We start from the raw sequence: 18,483 nt of genomic DNA, 5'->3' as shown, positions 1-18,483 counted from the left end.
TGGTTGATATCCCAGGCTTATGTGTGCTGTGTGTTCAATAGCCTGGTGACGACCTTACACCAAGAAACACTGACCTTGATGACATAAGGAAATTAAAAGTGTCTTCTGGAACCAAGTTACATGTAGCTCGGTGTATTAACATGCACACAATATAACGAGCCATACCGTGGGGTGCTGTGCCCAGTCAGGTCTTTAATATAACGAGCCATACCGTGAGGTGCTGGGCCCAGTAAGGTCTTTAATATAACGAGCCATACCGTGAGGTGCTGGGCCCAGTCAGGTCTTTAAAATAACAATATAACGAGCCATACCGTGGGGTGCTGGGCCCAGTCAGGTCTTTAATATAACGAGCCATACCGTGGGGTGCTGGGCCCAGTCAGGTCTTTAATATAAAGAGCCATACCGTGGGGTGCTGGGACCAGTCAGGTCTTTAATATAAAGAGCCATACCGTGGGGTGCTGGGCCCAGTCAGGTCTTTAATATAGCAATATAACGAGCCATAACGTGGGGTGCTGGGCCCAGTCAGGTCTTTAAAATAACAATATAACGAGCCATACCGTGGGGTGCTGGGCCCAGTCAGGTCTTTAATATAACAATATAACGAGCCATACCGTGGGGTGCTGGGCTCAGTCAGGTCTTTAAAATAACAATATAACGAGCCATACCGTGGGGTGCTGGGCCCAGTCAGGTCTTTAATATAACGAGCCATACCGTGGGGTGCTGTGCTCAGTCAGGTCTTTAATATAACGAGCCATACCGTGTGGTGCTGGGCCCAGTCAGGTTTTTAATATAACGAGCCATACCGTGGGGTGCTGGGCCCAGTCAGGTCTTTAATATAAAGAGCCATACCATGGGGTGCTGGGCCCAGTCAGGTCTTTAATACAACAATATAACGAGCCATACCGTGGGGTGCTGGGCCCAGTCAGGTCTTTAATACAACGAGCCATACAGTGGCGTGCTGGGCCCAGTCAGGTCTTTAATGTAACAATACAACGAGCCATACCGTGGGGTGCTGGGACCAGTCAGGTCTTTAATACAACAATATAACGAGCCATACCGTGGGGTGCTGGGCCCAGTCAGGTCTTTAATATAACAATATAACGAGCCATACCGTGGGGTGCTGGGCCCAGTCAGGTCTTTAATATAACGAGCCATACCGTGGGGTGCTGGGCCCAGTCAGGTCTTTAATATAACAATATAACGAGCCATACCGTGGGGTGCTGGGCCCAGTCAGGTCTTTAAAATAACAATATAACGAGCCATACCGTGGGGTGCTGGGCCCAGTCAGGTCTTTAATATAGCAATATAACGAGCCATACCGTGGGGTGCTGGGCCCAGTCAGGTCTTTAATATAACGAGCCATACCGTGGGGTGCTGGGCCCAGTCAGGTCTTTAATATAACGAGCCATACCGTGGGGTGCTGGGCCCAGTCAGGTCTTTAATACAACAATATAACGAGCCATACCGTGGGTGCTGGGCCCAGCCAGGTCTTCTACACATTCACCTAAATCCAGATAGCTGATGTTCTGAAAGAGCTGCAAAATCTGGGCCCCTACAAATCAGCCGAGCTAGACAATCTGGACCCTCTCTTTCTAAAATTATCCGCCGAAATTGATGCAACCCCTATTACTAGCTTGTTTAACCTCTCTTTTGTATTGTCTGAGATCCCTAAAGATTGGAAAGCTGCCACGGTCATCCCCCTCTTCAAAGGGGGAGACACTCTAGACCCAAACTGCCACAGACCTATATCTATTCTATCCTGCCTTTCTAAGGTCTTCGAAAGCCAAGTTAACAAACAGATCACCGACCATTTCGAATCCCACCGTACCTTCTCCACTATGCAACCTGGTTTCAGAGCTGGTCATGGGTGCACCTCAGCCACGCTCAAGGTCCTAAACAATATCTTAACCGCCATCGATAAGAAACAATACTGTGCAGCCGTATTCATTGACCTGGCCAAGGCTTTCGACTCTGTCAATCACCACATCCTCATCGGCAGACTCGACAGCCTTTGTTTCTCAAATGATTGCCTCGCCTGGTTCACCAACTACTTCTCTGATAGAGTTCAGTGTGTCAAATCGGAGGGTCTGTTGTCTGGGCCTCTGGCAGTCTCTATGGGGGTGCCACAGGGTTAAATTCTTGGACAGACTCTCTTTGTATACATCAATGATGTCGCACTTGCTGCTGGTGAGTCTCTGATCCACCTCTACGCAGACGACACCATTCTGTATACTCCTGGCCCTTCTTTGGACACTGTGTTAACAACCCTCCAGATGAGCTTCAATGCTTTACAACTCTCCTTCCGTGGCCTCCAATTGCTCTTAAATACAAGTAAAACTAAATGCATGCTCTTCAACCGATCGCTGCCTCCTCCTGCCCACCTGTCCAACATCACTACTCTGGACGGCTCTGACTTAGAATATGTGGACAACTACAAATACCTAGGTGTCTGGTTAGACTGTAAACTCTCCTTCCAGATTCACATCAAACATCTCCAATCCAAAGTTAAATCTAGAATTGGCTTCCTATTCCGCAACAAAGCATCCTTCACTCATGCTGCCAAACATAGCCTTGTAAAACTGACCATCCTACCAATCCTCGACTTCGGTGATGTCATTTACAAAATATCCTCCAATACCCTACTCAATAAATTGGATGTAGTCTATCACAGTGCCATCCATTTTGTCACTAAAGCCCCATATACTATCCACCACTGCGACCTGTACACTCTCGTTGGCTGGCCCTCGCTTCATACTCGTCGCCAAACCCACTGGCTCCAAGTCATCTACAAGACCCTGCTAGGTAAAGTCCCCCCTTATCTCAGCTCGCTGGTCACCATAGCAGCACCCACCTGTAGCACGCGCTCCAGCAGGTATATCTCTCTGGTCACCCCCAAAACCAATTCTTCCCTTGGCCGCCTCTCCTTCCAGTTCTCTGCTGCCAATGACTGGAACGAACTACAAAAATCTCTGAAACTGGAAACACTTATCTCCCTCACTAGCTTTAAGCACCAGCTGTCAGAGCAGCTCATAGATTACAGCACCTGTACATAGCCCATCTATAATTTAGCCCAAACAACTACCTCTTTCCCTACTGTATTTATTTATTTATTTATTTTGCTCCTTTGCACCCCATTATTTCTATCTCTACTTTGCACATTCGTCCACTGCAAATCAACCATTCCAGTGTTTTACTTGCTATATTGTATTTACTTCGCCCCCATGGCATTTTTTTTGCCTTCACCTCCCTTATCTCACCTCACTTGCTCACATTGTATATAGACTTATTTTTCTACTGTATTATTGACTGTATGTTTGTTTTACTCCATGTGTAACTCTGTGTTGTTGTATGTGTCGAACTGCTTTGCTTTATCTTGGCCAAGTCGCAATTGTAAATGAGAACGTGTTCTCAACTTGCCTACCTGGTTAAATAAAGGTGAAATAAAAAATATACACAAAATAAAATGTATTTAGGGTGCTTACCTGACATGATTGATTTTGACGATTAAGTAAAAACAAGGGGCGGATTCGATTATGCTGAGCCGCAGGGCACCAGTCTATGGCCTGTGACTAGAACGGGAAAAAGCGGTGAGGGAGGAGCGCCTTTCTCCAATCGCACAGTAATCTTGCGCTGCTCGGTCATGTCGTCAACAAGGTAGCATGGTGCATCTTCCAGAAACATACAAAAGCTATTTTCCATAAAATATGTTCGAATTTTCTAACTAGTTTTCATTTGGAAAGGCAGGCAAAAACAATCACTTTTACATGTCAAAACACAGAATCTTACTCATTACTCCACATGCTTAATTAAGCCACTTTTGTTTTGAGCCTACTTCGCCGTGGGCTTTGAACGGGTAACCTGGCTCACACCCGGGAGGCAGCCCGGTTCCTAAACGAATGCAATCAACTTTCACCAGGTGCAAAGCACGTCTACCTGGGCGCCCAGACAGATTAATCGAATCACCCCAAGTAAACACAGGACACTGCATTGTATGTCGAAAATACTCACCCATTGGTCAGACACGCCGACACAATTACGTATAGGGGGAGTCTGCTACTACGCTAACCAATAGCATTATATATGTAAATCTTGTTTAAAACATTCCCGGGAAATCCAAGTTTCGCGTTTAAACTGCATCCCATAATTCACTATCAGCTTCCTGTAGCCATTTTTCAAGCAGCAGGAATGGAGCTTGCGACCTAATAAAATCCGTTGCATCTTCCCTGTTTTAGAAACATATCGTTTATCAATTTTTTAAGAACGGGCATGTAAGATATTAGTTATTGTTAGTTATTAGTTAACGATATCCCAGATTTTTTTTTTTTTTTTGTCGAATCGATGCGAATTTAGAAAAAAAAAGTGCTCCCAAGTAGCGGAGGGACAAAAGGACATTCGAGCCTGATGATGAGAAAGGGGGGAGTCTCTGTCCCGGAGAAAGTCCTAATTGCAGGGGTCGGGGGCTCCTCCATGGACAAAAACCGCACAGTTCTGACCCAGTACACCAATGCGCTGTATTATCAGATCTTAACCCCTCCGCCATGTCCGAACCAGACTAACAATGTCGGTGTCCCAGACCCGACCGACAGTCAGCTATACACTACCCCCATCGGGGTGTCTACAAACGGGACCGGACAGCGACCACCCCTCGGAAGACACCCGGTAATTCATAACGCGATGGCTCGTTTGGCATACAATATTCCGGGCAGTCACATGAATGCAAACAAGTCATTTAGCTTGCTAACTAGATTTAACGTTAGTTGACTAACAGCTGACTTTACATTATGTTCGTTAACTAGTGAGGGCTAACCAGTTACTTATCCTAGCCGACGTTAAACTACCCGTATTAAACTAACTAGCTAACGTTACTTCGCTAGCTATTGTTAGTAGTATGCAGTGTTAGCTAGACTTTTAGCTAAATACATAACTTTTTTTTATTTGATTGCAAATGTTACACGTTGACTCTTTATGCATGTATGTTTACCGTTATGTGTTTGTGATAAACCAGTGGATTTATAAAGGGTCACCGAAAAGCCCTGGTTAACGTTATGTAATGACCTGACTAGATCATACAAGAACGACTGTCCAGACAGAGGATTGAGTTTACGAATGGACGGTTTATTAAACCAACTTTACACAGGCTACTGTTTGGCCGTAGCCCACGCCAAATAAATGAAAGATAGCCCACAAGCCAATCGTGACCTTCTCTTGTGAAGCCCAGACGTAAGAGAGAGAACAAAGGCAAAACCTGGTCTTAACTTCCAATGCTCCATCCCCCTGCCCAACCCCCCCCCCCCCACGCCACTCCGCCAACCACCAGGATGCCCGGCATCAGAACATTCCAGGCATTCCCGTGATTGGCAGATAGCAGGTTGACTGACATGTCGGACCCCGCGAACACAACCACCTACTAGCCTAACACATAACACACAGCTGTCTGTGAAAAGCCCTGGTTAACGTTAGTTAACTCATTACCCAGACAGCTATCCTATTTAATTATCAAGCACACGCCTTAGTTGGATTGGCAACACATCGACCTAGCTGAGTATGATCTTGTTTGGCACAATAACGACCCGTCAAATCAATCAGCTAACTGGACATGAGTATTTTTGTTCTTCCGTTATCTATGTAACGTTAGCAGGCAACTTTCTAAAGTTTTGACCTGCAGAAATGAAATCGTAAGAATAACCGCAAATCTATCATAAATACAGTCGAGAGAAAAACTGGTCTTAGCTCATGTTCATTTGCTAGCTAGCATGAATATCTAAAGAATTTTGTTTTGTTTGTTTTAACACCACAAGCTAGACCGTAAACGACGCTTCGAGGGGGATGTGCGAGAATCTTCTCCCAGTTTAGCTGTCTGTCTCCCACCAACCCACCATCCAATTGTAATCTTTTGCTCCAGCTGCTCAAAAGAGCGCGTTTGGAGTCTAACTTAATTATTTACCATAGTTCCAGTACTTTTAGTTTTATGACAAGCAGGGGACTATCATTAGACACACTTCCATGTGTCTAATGACAATCGTAAGCGCATAGCTGAACAACTCTGTGACGTACCAAGATAGCATTTTTGCTAGCTAACCTGGATTCCTACCATGAGGAAGTTCAACACATTTCAGATGTGATGTGGTCTAAATCTGTAAGCGTGCACGTGCAAACTGCATCCCACAAACAGCACATGGTATGTGTTATGACGATTCATATTAACTCACACTAAGAAATTATTTATGCAAACTCAGGGAGGTGACCAGTGGAGGCTCCTCAGAGGAAGGGGAGAACCATCCTCAGTCAATTTTGTAAAAATAGTGAAACATTAATCCCTTTTTAGATAAAACTATACTAAATATATTCACATGTCACCAAATAATAAAGAAGTACTGTTTTGCAGTGGTCTACAGTAGCCTCAATCGCACTCTAGGGTAGCACCGTGGTGTAGCCGGAGGACAGCTAGTGTTCATCCTCTAGGTACATTGACTTCAATACAAAACTTAGGAGTTTAATGGCTTCACCCCCTTCCGTAGACTTACACAGTAATTATGACAACTTTCAGAGGACGTCCTCCAACCTATCAGAGCTCTTGCAGCATGAACTGACATGTTCTCCACCCAATCAAAGGATCAGATAATTAATCTAGTGCTGACCGCATAAGCTACAGCTAGCTAGCACTGCAGTGCATACGTGGTGAGTAGTTGACTCAGAGGGAGACAATGGTTGAACAGTTTTAAACAAATTAATTTCCTCAAATTAAACAAGAGAGCTAGCTATATTTTTTTTATTTTTTGTAACTTTCACATACTTAGCTAACGAATGCATATTTCTTTTTTAGCTCGCTCAAACAAAGTGAAAGGGGGATACGTAGTCAGTTGTACTACTGCATGCATTCAATAGAGGAATGCTATGTGAGCTAGCTGGTTATGGCTGTCCAACACTGGAACTCTTCCAAGTCAAAGTAAGCTTTTGGTATTATTAATTGATTACTGCTGTGGCCTGCAGGTGTAACTGCTAAACTGCTTGCTCTTGACTGTAGACTACTGCATGTAGTGGGTTTACTACCGCGTTATTTCTTGTAGCTATGTTGAATATGATGAAAGTATGGTGACAACGATGTAGGCTGTGTGTAGCGGTTATGATAGGAAGGTATGGCATGGAATGGTCTTTTCACCTGGTCACAGACAGCTGATGTGTTGTGCACTGAAGTCCACAAGTGAAGGGAAACGGTGAGAGGAGGAGTGTGTAGATGTGAGAAGGATTTATACAGCCATCGAATTATACAGCCATGCTGTTTGTATATGGCTGCTATGAAAGTGAACTGTGTTTTGCGTGTGATCAGGGGTGTATTCATTCTGCTGATTCTGAGCTGGTACTTGGTTTTTGAATGGTGAAATCGTCTACTAGCTTTTACTAGGGCAGGGCGGAGTCACGCCGTTCCTCGTCCAGGGCGGAGTCACGCCGTTCCTCGTCCAGGGCGGAGTCACGCCGTTCCTCGTCCAGGGCGGAGTCACGCCGTTCCTCGTCCAGGGCGGAGTCACGCCGTTCCTCGTCCAAGGCGGAGTCACGCCGTTCCTCGTCCAGGGCGGAGTCACGCCGTTCCTCGTCCAGGGCGGAGTCACGCCGTTCCTCGTCCAGGGCGGAGTCACGCCGTCCCTCGTCCAGGGCGGAGTCACGCCGTCCCTCGTCCAGGGCGGAGTCACGCCGTCCCTCGTCCAGGGCGGAGTCACGCCGTCCCTCGTCCAGGGCGGAGTCACGCCGTCCCTCGTCCAGGGCGGAGTCACGCCGTCCCTCGTCCAGGGCGGAGTCACGCCGTCCCTCGTCCAGGGCGGCGTCACGCCGTCCCTCGTCCAGGGCGGCGTCACGCCGTCCCTCGTCCAGGGCGGCGTCACGCCGTCCCTCGTCCAGGGCGGCGTCACGCCGTCCCTCGTCCAGGGCGGCGTCACGCCGTCCCTCGTCCAGGGCGGCGTCACGCCGTCCCTCGTCCAGGGCGGCGTCACGCCGTCCCTCGTCCAGGGCGGAGTTACAGTGCATTCATCGCAGTTTAGTAGAAACAACGTCTCATCTCAGTTTAGTAGAAACAACGTCTCATCTCAAGTCTTTAACTTCCTGTTTATTTCAGTTTTGAGCCACGTCATGGCCTGCTGAAAACTCCAATAACTTAAAAGTTGAAGGAAAGGAGTGGAGGCCATTTTAGTGTAAAGAGATGGTCTAGCCTTTGTTGAGGAATGAAGATGCCTGAGGAACATTGTTGCTCTTTGTGACCTAGTGTGTAGTCACAGTTCACTTGTCATTAATTCCCTCACCTACCTGGACCTGCTCAAGTGTGTATGCGTGCTCGCCTTCCTGTCTAGTGTGTCTGCCTTCCTCCCCCAGCTCCTGTCTGTTAACTAACCCATCTCTTCCCCCCCTCCAGGTTCTGTCTGTTAACTAACCCATCTCTCCACTCCCTCCAGGTTCTGTCTGTTAACTAACCCATCTCTCCCCTCCCTCCAGCTCCTGTCTGTTAACTAACCCATCTCTCCACTCCCTCCAGGTTCTGTCTGTTAACTAACCCATCTCTTCCCCCCCTCCAGGTTCTGTCTGTTAACTAACCCATCTCTTCCCCCCCTCCAGGTTCTGTCTGTTAACTAACCCATCTCTCCACTCCCTCCAGGTTCTGTCTGTTAACTAACCCATCTCTCCACTCCCTCCAGGTTCTGTCTGTTAACTAACCCATCTCTTCCCCCCCTCCAGGTTCTGTCTGTTAACTAACCCATCTCTCCACTCCCTCCAGGTTCTGTCTGTTAACTAACCCATCTCTTCCCCCCCTCCAGGTTCTGTCTGTTAACTAACCCATCTCTCCACTCCCTCCAGGTTCTGTCTGTTAACTAACCCATCTCTCCACTCCCTCCAGGTTCTGTCTGTTAACTAACCCATCTCTTCCCCCCCTCCAGGTTCTGTCTGTTAACTAACCCATCTCTTCCCCCCCTCCAGGTTCTGTCTGTTAACTAACCCATCTCTCCACTCCCTCCAGGTTCTGTCTGTTAACTAACCCATCTCTTCCCCCCCTCCAGGTTCTGTCTGTTAACTAACCCATCTCTCCACTCCCTCCAGGTTCTGTCTGTTAACTAACCCATCTCTCCACTCCCTCCAGGTTCTGTCTGTTAACTAACCCATCTCTTCCCCCCCTCCAGGTTCTGTCTGTTAACTAACCCATCTCTTCCCCCCCTCCAGGTTCTGTCTGTTAACTAACCCATCTCTCCACTCCCTCCAGGTTCTGTCTGTTAACTAACCCATCTCTTCCCCCCCTCCAGGTTCTGTCTGTTAACTAACCCATCTCTCCACTCCCTCCAGGTTCTGTCTGTTAACTAACCCATCTCTTCCCCCCCTCCAGGTTCTGTCTGTTAACTAACCCATCTCTTCACTCCCTCCAGGTTCTGTCTGTTAACTAACCCATCTCTTCCCCCCCTCCAGGTTCTGTCTGTTAACTAACCCATCTCTTCCCCCCCTCCAGGTTCTGTCTGTTAACTAACCCATCTCTTCCCCCCCTCCAGGTTCTGTCTGTTAACTAACCCATCTCTTCCCCCCCTCCAGGTTCTGTCTGTTAACTAACCCATCTCTCCACTCCCTCCAGGTTCTGTCTGTTAACTAACCCATCTCTCCACTCCACCCAGCTCCTGTCTGTTAACTAACCCATCTCTTCCCCCCCTCCAGGTTCTGTCTGTTAACTAACCCATCTCTTCCCCCCCTCCAGGTTCTGTCTGTTAACTAACCCATCTCTTCCCCCCCTCCAGGTTCTGTCTGTTAACTAACCCATCTCTTCCCCCCCTCCAGGTTCTGTCTGTTAACTAACCCATCTCTCCACTCCCTCCAGGTTCTGTCTGTTAACTAACCCATCTCTCCACTCCCTCCAGGTTCTGTCTGTTAACTAACCCATCTCTCCACTCCCTCCAGGTTCTGTCTGTTAACTAACCCATCTCTCCTCTCCCTCCAGCTCCTGTCTGTTAACTAACCCATCTCTTCCCCCCCTCCAGGTTCTGTCTGTTAACTAACCCATCTCTCCACTCCCTCCAGGTTCTGTCTGTTAACTAACCCATCTCTCCACTCCCTCCAGGTTCTGTCTGTTAACTAACCCATCTCCTCTCTCTCCAGCTACCCCCTCCCCGTTAGAGAAGACCAGGTATGACGCATCTCTAGGCCTCCTGACCCAGAAGTTTGTCCAGCTGCTGGCCCAGTCCAGTGACGGGGTGGTGGACCTGAACCTGGCCGCGGAGTCCCTCAAGGTGCCGAAGAGACGTCTCTATGACATCACCAACGTCCTGGAGGGGGTGCATCTCATCAAGAAGAAGTCCAAGAACAACATCCAATGGATGTGAGTGGGGGGTGGGGGGGGGTCTCCCTGTCTATGACCTTTATACACAGCTGTACAGAGCCAAGCCAAGTTGTGTTGCACTGCCTGGTTAGAAATTCTCCATAGTTGGTGGAACTGTGCCGTAACACGGCACGATATCCCGGCCATTAAGACGGGGGTCGGCACGACGATGCCGAAAAGTATATAAACTCAGCAAAAAAAGAAACGTCCTCTCTGTCAACTGAGTTTTATTTTCAGCAAACTTAACATGTGTAAATATTTGTATGAACATAACAAGATTCAACAACTGAGACATAAACTGAACAAGTTCCACAGACATGTGACTAACAGAAATGTTATAATGTGTCCCTGAACAAAGGGGGGTCAAAATCAAAAGTAACAGTCGGTGTCTGGTGTGGCCACCAGCTGCATTAAGTACTGCAGTGCATCTCCTCCTCATGGACTGCACCAGATTTGACAGTTCTTGCTGTGAGATGTTACCCCACTCTTCCAGCAAGGTACCTGCAAGCTCCCAGACATTTCTGGGGTGGAATTGCCCTAGCCCTCACCCCCGATCCAACAGGTCCCAGACAGGCTCAATGGGATTGAGATCCGGGCTCTTCGCTGGCCATGGCAGAGCACTGACATTCCTGTCTTGCAGGAAATCACGCACAGAACGAGCAGTATGGCTGGTGGCATTGTCATGTGTCATGTCTGGATGAGCCTGCAGGAAGGTTACCACATGAGGTAGGAGGATGTCTTCCCTGTAACGCACAGCGTTGAGATTGCCTGCAATGACAACAAGCTCAGTCCGATGATGCTGTGACACACCGCCCCAGATCATGATGGACCCTCCACCTCCAAATTGATCCCGCTCCAGAGTACAAGCCTCGGTGAAACGCTCATTCCTTCGACGATAAACGCGAATCCGACCATCACCCCTGGTGAGACAAAACCGCGACTCGTCAGTGAAGAGCACTTTTTGCCAGTCCTGTCTGGTCCAGCGACGGTGGGGTTGTGTCCATAGGTGACGTTGTTGCCGGTGATGTCTGGTGAGGACCTGCCTTACAACAGGCCTACAAGCCCTCAGTCCAGCCTCTCTCAGCCTATTGCAGACAGTCTGAGCACTGATGGTGGGATTGTGTGTTCCTGGTGTAACTCTGGCAGTTGTTGTTGCCATCCTGTACCTGTCCCGCAGGTGTAATGTTCGGATGTACCGATCTTGTGCAGGTGTTGTTACACGTGGTCTGCCACTGCGAGGACGATCAGCTGTCTGTCCTGTCTCCCTGTAGCGCTGTCTTAGGCGTCTCACAGTACGGACATTGCAATTTATTGCCCTGGCCACATCTGCAGTCCTCATGCCTCCTTGCAGCATGCCTAAGGCACATTTACGCAGTTGAGCAGAGACTATGGGCATCTTTCTTTTGGTGTTTTTCAGTCAGTAGAAAGGCCTATTTAGTGTCCTAAGTTTTCATAACTGTGACCTTAATTGCCTACCGTCTGTAAGCTGTTAGTGTCTTAACGACCGTTCCACAGATGCATAATCATACATTTATGGTTCATTGAACAAGCACAGGAGACAGTGTTTAAACCCATTACAATGATCTGTGAAGTTATTCGGATTTTTACGAATTATCTTTGAAAGACAGGGTCCTGAAAAAGGGATGTTTCTTTTTTTTGCCGAGTTTACATGTCACAGGGAAACTCAAGAACAATGTGTGTATGAAATGTGTGACTGTTTTTGTGATAAATGCTTTTTTTCCTCTGTGTGTGTTTGTATGTATTAACCAGTGGTGTAAAGTACTTAAGTAAATATACTTTAAAGTACTACTCAAGTCATGTTTTGGGGTATTTATTCTTAACTATTTATATTTTTCACAACTTTTCCTTTTTACCTCACTGCATTCCTAAAGAAAATAATTTATTTTTCACTCCGTACATTTTCCCTGAAACCCAAAAAGTACTCATTACATTTTGAATGCTTAGCATGACACGAAAAAGGGTCCAATTCAAACAAATCCCTTGTCATCCATACTGCCTCTGATCTGAAGGACTCACCAAACACACATGCTTCATTTGTAAATTATGTGTTGGCAGTGTGACCCTGGCTTTCTGTAATTTTAAGAAAAACAAGGAAATAACACCATCGATTTGTACTTTTACTTTTGATACTTAAGTACATTTTAGCAATTACATTTCCTTTTGATACTTATGTAACTATAAAACCAAAAACTTTTAGACTTTTACTCAAGTAGTATTTTACCGGGTAACTTTCACTTTTACTTGAGTCATTTTCTATTAAGGTATCTTTACTTTTACTCAAGTAGGACAATTGGGTACTTTTCCCACCATTGGTATTAACGTGTGTGTGTTAACGTGCCGTTCTCCTGTGTGTGTGTGTGTGTGTGTGTGTAGGGGCTGCAGCCTGTCTCCAGAGGGAGTGGCCAGGGTCCAGACCCGTGTCTCTGTGGGTAAAGAGCTGCTGGAGTTGACCCAGGAGGAGAAGAGACTGGATGAACTCCTACACATCTCTACACGCATCATCCAACAGATGTCTAAAGACACACCCACAAGGAAATAGCCTTCCTTTACAAGCCTGCTGTTTTTGAGGTGTGTGTGTGTGTGTGTGGTGTTGTCCTGTGTGTGTAAATGACTACTCTTTTTCCTTAACCCCTGGGTACGTTTGCATACATATCGTATGAGGATGTGAAGAGGATTCCTAGTCTGAAGGACCAGACGGTCATTGTGGTCAAAGCCCCTGCTGAAACCAGACTTGAGGTGCCAGACCCTGCAGAGGTACACACACACACACACACTGATCATGGTCAATGTTCTCTTTATTCCCTGCAGTTGGCTATTGAATTGCTTAAAAACTGAAATGATTGATTTGTCGATTGTCCAATCAGAGTCTCCAGGTCCACCTGAGCAGTACCCAGGGTCCAATAGATGTCTCCCTATGCTCTGATGACCACGCCCCCTCCACGCTGAACAACGTGGCACTGAATGGAAACGGACATCCTTCTTCATCGTATGTCAATGGAAACTCCTCTTTGTCCGTCCTCAAGGTGTCACAAGGTGAGCCCATAAACTTAGACATCGCATCATTATCTATCTGTCCCATTATGGCGTCTGAGAGAGCACAGGAAGCACCATTGAGGCCATCTCCATTTTGAAGTAGTGCATTTGTTTCTACTACTAGGGTGACCTAGTAGCCTAGCGGTTAAGAGCGTTGGGCCAGTAACCTGAATGTTACTGGTACTAATCCCAGAGACAGCTAGGGAGAAAATCTCTGTGTCCTTGAGCAAGGCACTTAACCCATAGGAAGTCCCAGCCAGTTGACTACTTCAAAATGGTGGAAGTCCTCAATGGTGCTGCCCATGCTAAAACAGGCTTTTGGGCACTAGTCCTCTGTCTCTGTGGTTGGTTATTGGGCAAACTACTCCTTCAAAGCACTCTCTTTGCCCCTCTCTCTCTGCGCCTCTCTCTTCCGTCTTTCTCTCCATTTCACCAGGGGGTAATAACTCCACTGATAACGCCAGTATCAGTTTCTCCAACGCCCTGTCCAGGCTCCCAGCATGCTCAGCAGTGACAGTGACCCCGGTCTCCCTCCTCCACCTCCAGGATGTCGACCAGGAGCCCTTTGTCTCCCTCTCTCCCTCCCTCCTCTTTGAGGAGGACGACTACATGCTCAGCCTGGGGGAAGACGACTTGTTGTCCTACGACCTGGACCAGCTTCCACTTGAAGACCTGCTCTGTAACTGAGTGAAATGGAAACTCAGCGGCCATTTTGGGGATTTTGATTTTTGAGGCATGTTATTGGCCAGATTTATGGCCCAAATGTGATAATTTACAGTATAGTCAACTGTTGTATCCTATAGCCCAGTGGTTTCATCAGCTGTAGCTCAGCAGCCATTTTGGAGCAATGGTTTTTCTTGACATTCTAGACTGCATCGCTCATAGAGGACCTGCTGTGACATTGAATGTGAAAATACATGTTTTGTTTTTTTTGGTATAGATTTCATCGAAGGAAGTAAGACTATGTTGCCATCCGGACAAATGTGTCAGGCCAGCACAAACACAAACTGTCTAGAGGGGAGAATTCTGTGGCTGAACAAACAGACAAACCCCTTCTCAAAGCCTTGTTTTTCTGATTTGACCTGCGCTGACAGGCAAACCAACATTCAATCACTCACTCCCCATAGCAGACCGTTACGTCTTCTTGATGTACTGTTCTCGTCTGTAAACACAGATTGTCCCTAAACAGAGATGGGTTATGGGTATTAACCTCTGGACACAGATTCTTACCCATCTCTTCCGTTGTGTGACTGTTATCTGTCAACTTGTGTTTTAATAATGTGATGTAGTGAAACCTACCCGGCTAGGTCCTGGTTCTCGGGTTCACAAGAAGCGAGCAGACCTGATATCTAGGCCCCAGGATGGTGAGGTCTGCCTGGATGTCGATGGACTCACTGGTATTGTTAGGATAACCAGAGTATGTAGTAAAAGATGGCCCTGGGTTTGCATCCCAAATCGCACCCTATTCCCTATATAGTGCACTACTTTTGATCAGAGCTCTGTTCAGAAGTAGTGCACTATACAGGGAATGGGGTGCCATTTGGGGTCATCATTTTCCTACACACTTGCTGTATTTTTATTTTTATTTATTTTTGGGGAGTGTGTGTGTCATATTGGTTGTTTGTTCCCTACTGCCACCCGTAGCCTCTGCTGATTCCTGTATATTGAAGCAATGTTCCTCCTTACCACCAGTAAAACACACACACACACCACCGTGCACGCAGACAAGCCCCTCATCTTGTTTCAGCCACTGGAGCCATCCTTCCAGCCATTACTTATTGACTAGTGTTATGAACCAACTCCTTCGTGTTCGTTTCTCAGTTTCTTTTTCCTTTAAATACATGTTGCTTCGTTCAAATGTAGAAGTGGATGTTTTATTACTAGATGTTGTGAGTTAAAAATTTACAAAACTCCTTCGTCCAATCATTAAGGATCAATACCCCTAACACATCATTAACCCATTGATGCAAATGTATATCAACTTTTTGATTTTTCCTTTTTGATTGGTATACCAATGTTTAACTTTTTGTATTTTTACCCGATCATACTACTAACCCAGCGGTTCCCGAAACTCTGTCACCGCGACCTCAAGGGCTGCATAGCCGATTCAAATGATCAAAGCTGGATGATTATTTGAGTGAGCTGTGTAGTGCTAGGGCAAAAACCAAAACGTGCACCCCCCCTTGGAGTCCCGACGACCGAGTTTGGGGGAAACCCTTTACTAACCGCTAATGCTGAAATATATTCAGAGTTTGGGGAAACCCTTTACTAACCTCTAATGCTAAAATGTATTCAGAGTTTTTGAGCATCGCTTGTCTTTGAGGAATGAACCTGATTTTAGATGAGCGCTTTATTAAATCGCACCCTTATGCCCTTTTTGTAGCATACGACCTTTGACCTGAACCCTATGGTCTCTGGTCGAGGGTAGTGCACTACGTAAGGAATAGGGTACCATTTGGTGATGGCCTGGCTACCGGTCTGGGTGATGGCCTGGGTACCGGTTTGGGTGATGGCCTGGCTACCGGTTTGGGTGATGGCCTGGCTACCGGTTTGGGTGATGGCCTGGCTACCGGCCTGGGTGATGGCCTGGCTACCGGCCTGGGTGATGGCCTGGCTACCGGCCTGGGTGATGGCCTGGCTACCGGCCTGGGTGATGGCCTGGCTACCGGCCTGGGTGATGGCCTGGCTACCGGTCTGGGTGATGGCCTGGCTACCGGTCTGGGTGATGGCCTGGCTACCGGTTTGGGTGATGGCCTGGCTACCGGCCTGGGTGATGGCCTGGCTACCGGTCTGGGTGATGGCCTGGCTACCGGTCTGGGTGATGGCCTGGCTACCGGTCTGGGTGATGGCCTGGCTACCGGTCTGGGTGATGGCCTGGCTACCGGTCTGGGTGATGGCCTGGCTACCGGTCTGGGTGATGGCCTGGCTACCGGTCTGGGTGATGGCCTGGCTACCGGTCTGGGTGATGGCCTGGCTACCGGTCTGGGTGATGGCCTGGCTACCGGTCTGGGTGATGGCCTGGCTACCGGTCTGGGTGATGGCCTGGCTACCGGTCTGGGTGATGGCCTGGCTACCGGTCTGGGTGATGGCTTGGCTACCGGTCTGGGTGATGGCTTGGCTACCGGTCTGGGTGATGGCCTGGCTACCGGTCTGGGTGATGGCCTGGCTACCGGTCTGGGTGATGGCCTGGCTACCGGTCTGGGTGATGGCCTGGCTACCGGTCTGGGTGATGGCCTGGCTACCGGTCTGGGTGATGGCCTGGCTACCGGTCTGGGTGATGGCTTGGCTACCGGTCTGGGTGATGGCTTGGCTACCGGTCTGGGTGATGGCTTGGCTACCGGTCTGGGTGATGGCTTGGCTACCGGTCTGGGTGATGGCCTGGCTACCGGTTTGGGTGATGGCCTGGCTACCGGCCTGGGTACCGGTTTGGGTGATGGCCTGGGTGATGGCCTGGCTACCGGTTTGGGTGATGGCCTGGCTACCGGCCTGGGTGTGCATTGTTTGGCATGGCAATGAGTGACATGAGCGCATGAACAGATCTGGGACCAGGTTAGTCTATTGATATTTATAGCACAACGCGTTGCTGTTGAGTCCACAGTCGTCTGAACTAGCCTCAGTCTGAAGTTGTCCCTTATGAATGTCATGTCTGGGTACTTGAGTTGTGTACTACCTGATTTACCAACCTACATGCTATTAAACTAGTCTGGTGCCAGATCTGTTTGTGTCGTAACAAACATTTTGACTTTTACCGTTATTTAACTAGACAAGTCAGTTAAGAACAAATTATTTTTTACAATGACTGCATACCCTCCGCTAACCTAGACGACGCTGAGACAATTGTGCACCGCCCTGTGGGACTCCCGATCACGGCCGGTTGTGATACAGCCCGGGATTCGAACGGGGCTCTGTAGTGATGCCTCTAGCACTGAGATGTAGTGCCTTACACCGCTGTGCCACTCGGGAGCTTATAGCACAAACAGATCTGGGACCAGGCTACAATTAACCAGCGATGAGCTAGTAAAGGTAGGAAATGTAGCCATTGATTTGACCCTCAAATACTGTACTGCTATAACTATTCCTATACTATCCCCAGGAGTAGGGTGAAGTTGCCTCTAAATGTCGACCTTGGGTCAGTTTTGCATTTCCCCCCACTAATGTTGAAAGAGGGTACCTAGTCAGTTGCACAACTGTGTGCATTCAACCAAAATGTATTCCCCATTTAACCAAACCCAATCAGAGAGGTGCGGGGGGGGGGGGGGGGGGGCTGCCTTAATCGACGTCATTGGTTCCCGGGGAGCAGTTGGTTAACTGCCTTGCTCAAGAGCAGAACGGCAGATTTTTACACCTTTCCAGCTCTGGGATTTGAACCAGCGACCTTTCGTTTGCTGTCCCAACACTTAACTGCAAGGCTACCTGCCACCCATAGTTTGTGTTAGGGATTGGCATTTCACATGTTTTGACTGTTCAAGTACTAGCATGATAATTTGTTTTGTGCACGCAGCCATGCATTCTCCATAGACAAACATTGGCAGTAGAATGGCCTTACTGAAGAGCTCACTGACTTTCAACGTGGCAAAATTATACGATTCCACCTTTCCAATAAGTCAGTTCATCAAATTTCTGCGATGCTAGAGCTGCCCCGGTCAACTGTAAGGGCTGTTATTGTGAAATGGAAACGTCTAGGAGCAACAACGGCTCAGCCGCAAAGTGGTAGGCCACACAAGCTCAGAGAACCGGACTGCGAAGCACATAGTGCTTAAAAATCAAGACTCACAACCAAGTTCCAAACTGCGTCTGGAAGCAACGTCAGCACGAGCTGTTTGTTGGGAGCTTCATCGAGTGTGTTTCCATGGCCGAGCAGCCGTACACAAGCCTAAGATCACCATGTGCAATTCCAAGCGTCGGCTGGAGTGGTGTAAAGCTCGTCGCCATTGGACTCTGGAGCAGTGGAAACGCGTTCTCTGGAATGATGAATCCCAATTCACCATCTGGCAGTCCGACAAACTAATCTGGGTTTGGCAGATGACAGGAGAACGCTACCTGCCCCAATGCATAGTGCCAACTGTAAAGTTTGGTGGAAGATTAATGCT

General features: G+C 48.0%; 1 protein-coding gene across 1 annotated transcript; it reads left to right on the top strand.

Moving 5' to 3' along the window:
• Nucleotides 1-8,213: 8,213 nt before the first annotated feature.
• LOC129820353 (transcription factor E2F3-like) lies at nt 8,214-15,926 on the top strand. The gene is made up of 6 exons (XM_055877419.1): nt 8,214-8,245; nt 10,082-10,339; nt 12,734-12,895; nt 13,000-13,114; nt 13,225-13,393; nt 13,830-15,926. Exons 1-6 carry the CDS (start codon nt 8,214-8,216, stop codon nt 14,078-14,080), a joined length of 987 nt encoding a protein of 328 aa, XP_055733394.1. The 3' UTR covers nt 14,081-15,926.
• Nucleotides 15,927-18,483: the final 2,557 nt, after the last annotated feature.

Source organism: Salvelinus fontinalis, chromosome 22 (assembly GCF_029448725.1).
Source record: "Salvelinus fontinalis isolate EN_2023a chromosome 22, ASM2944872v1, whole genome shotgun sequence".
NCBI classification, from domain to species: domain Eukaryota; kingdom Metazoa; phylum Chordata; class Actinopteri; order Salmoniformes; family Salmonidae; genus Salvelinus; species Salvelinus fontinalis.
This window is presented reverse-complemented; position numbering and strand designations above follow the sequence as displayed.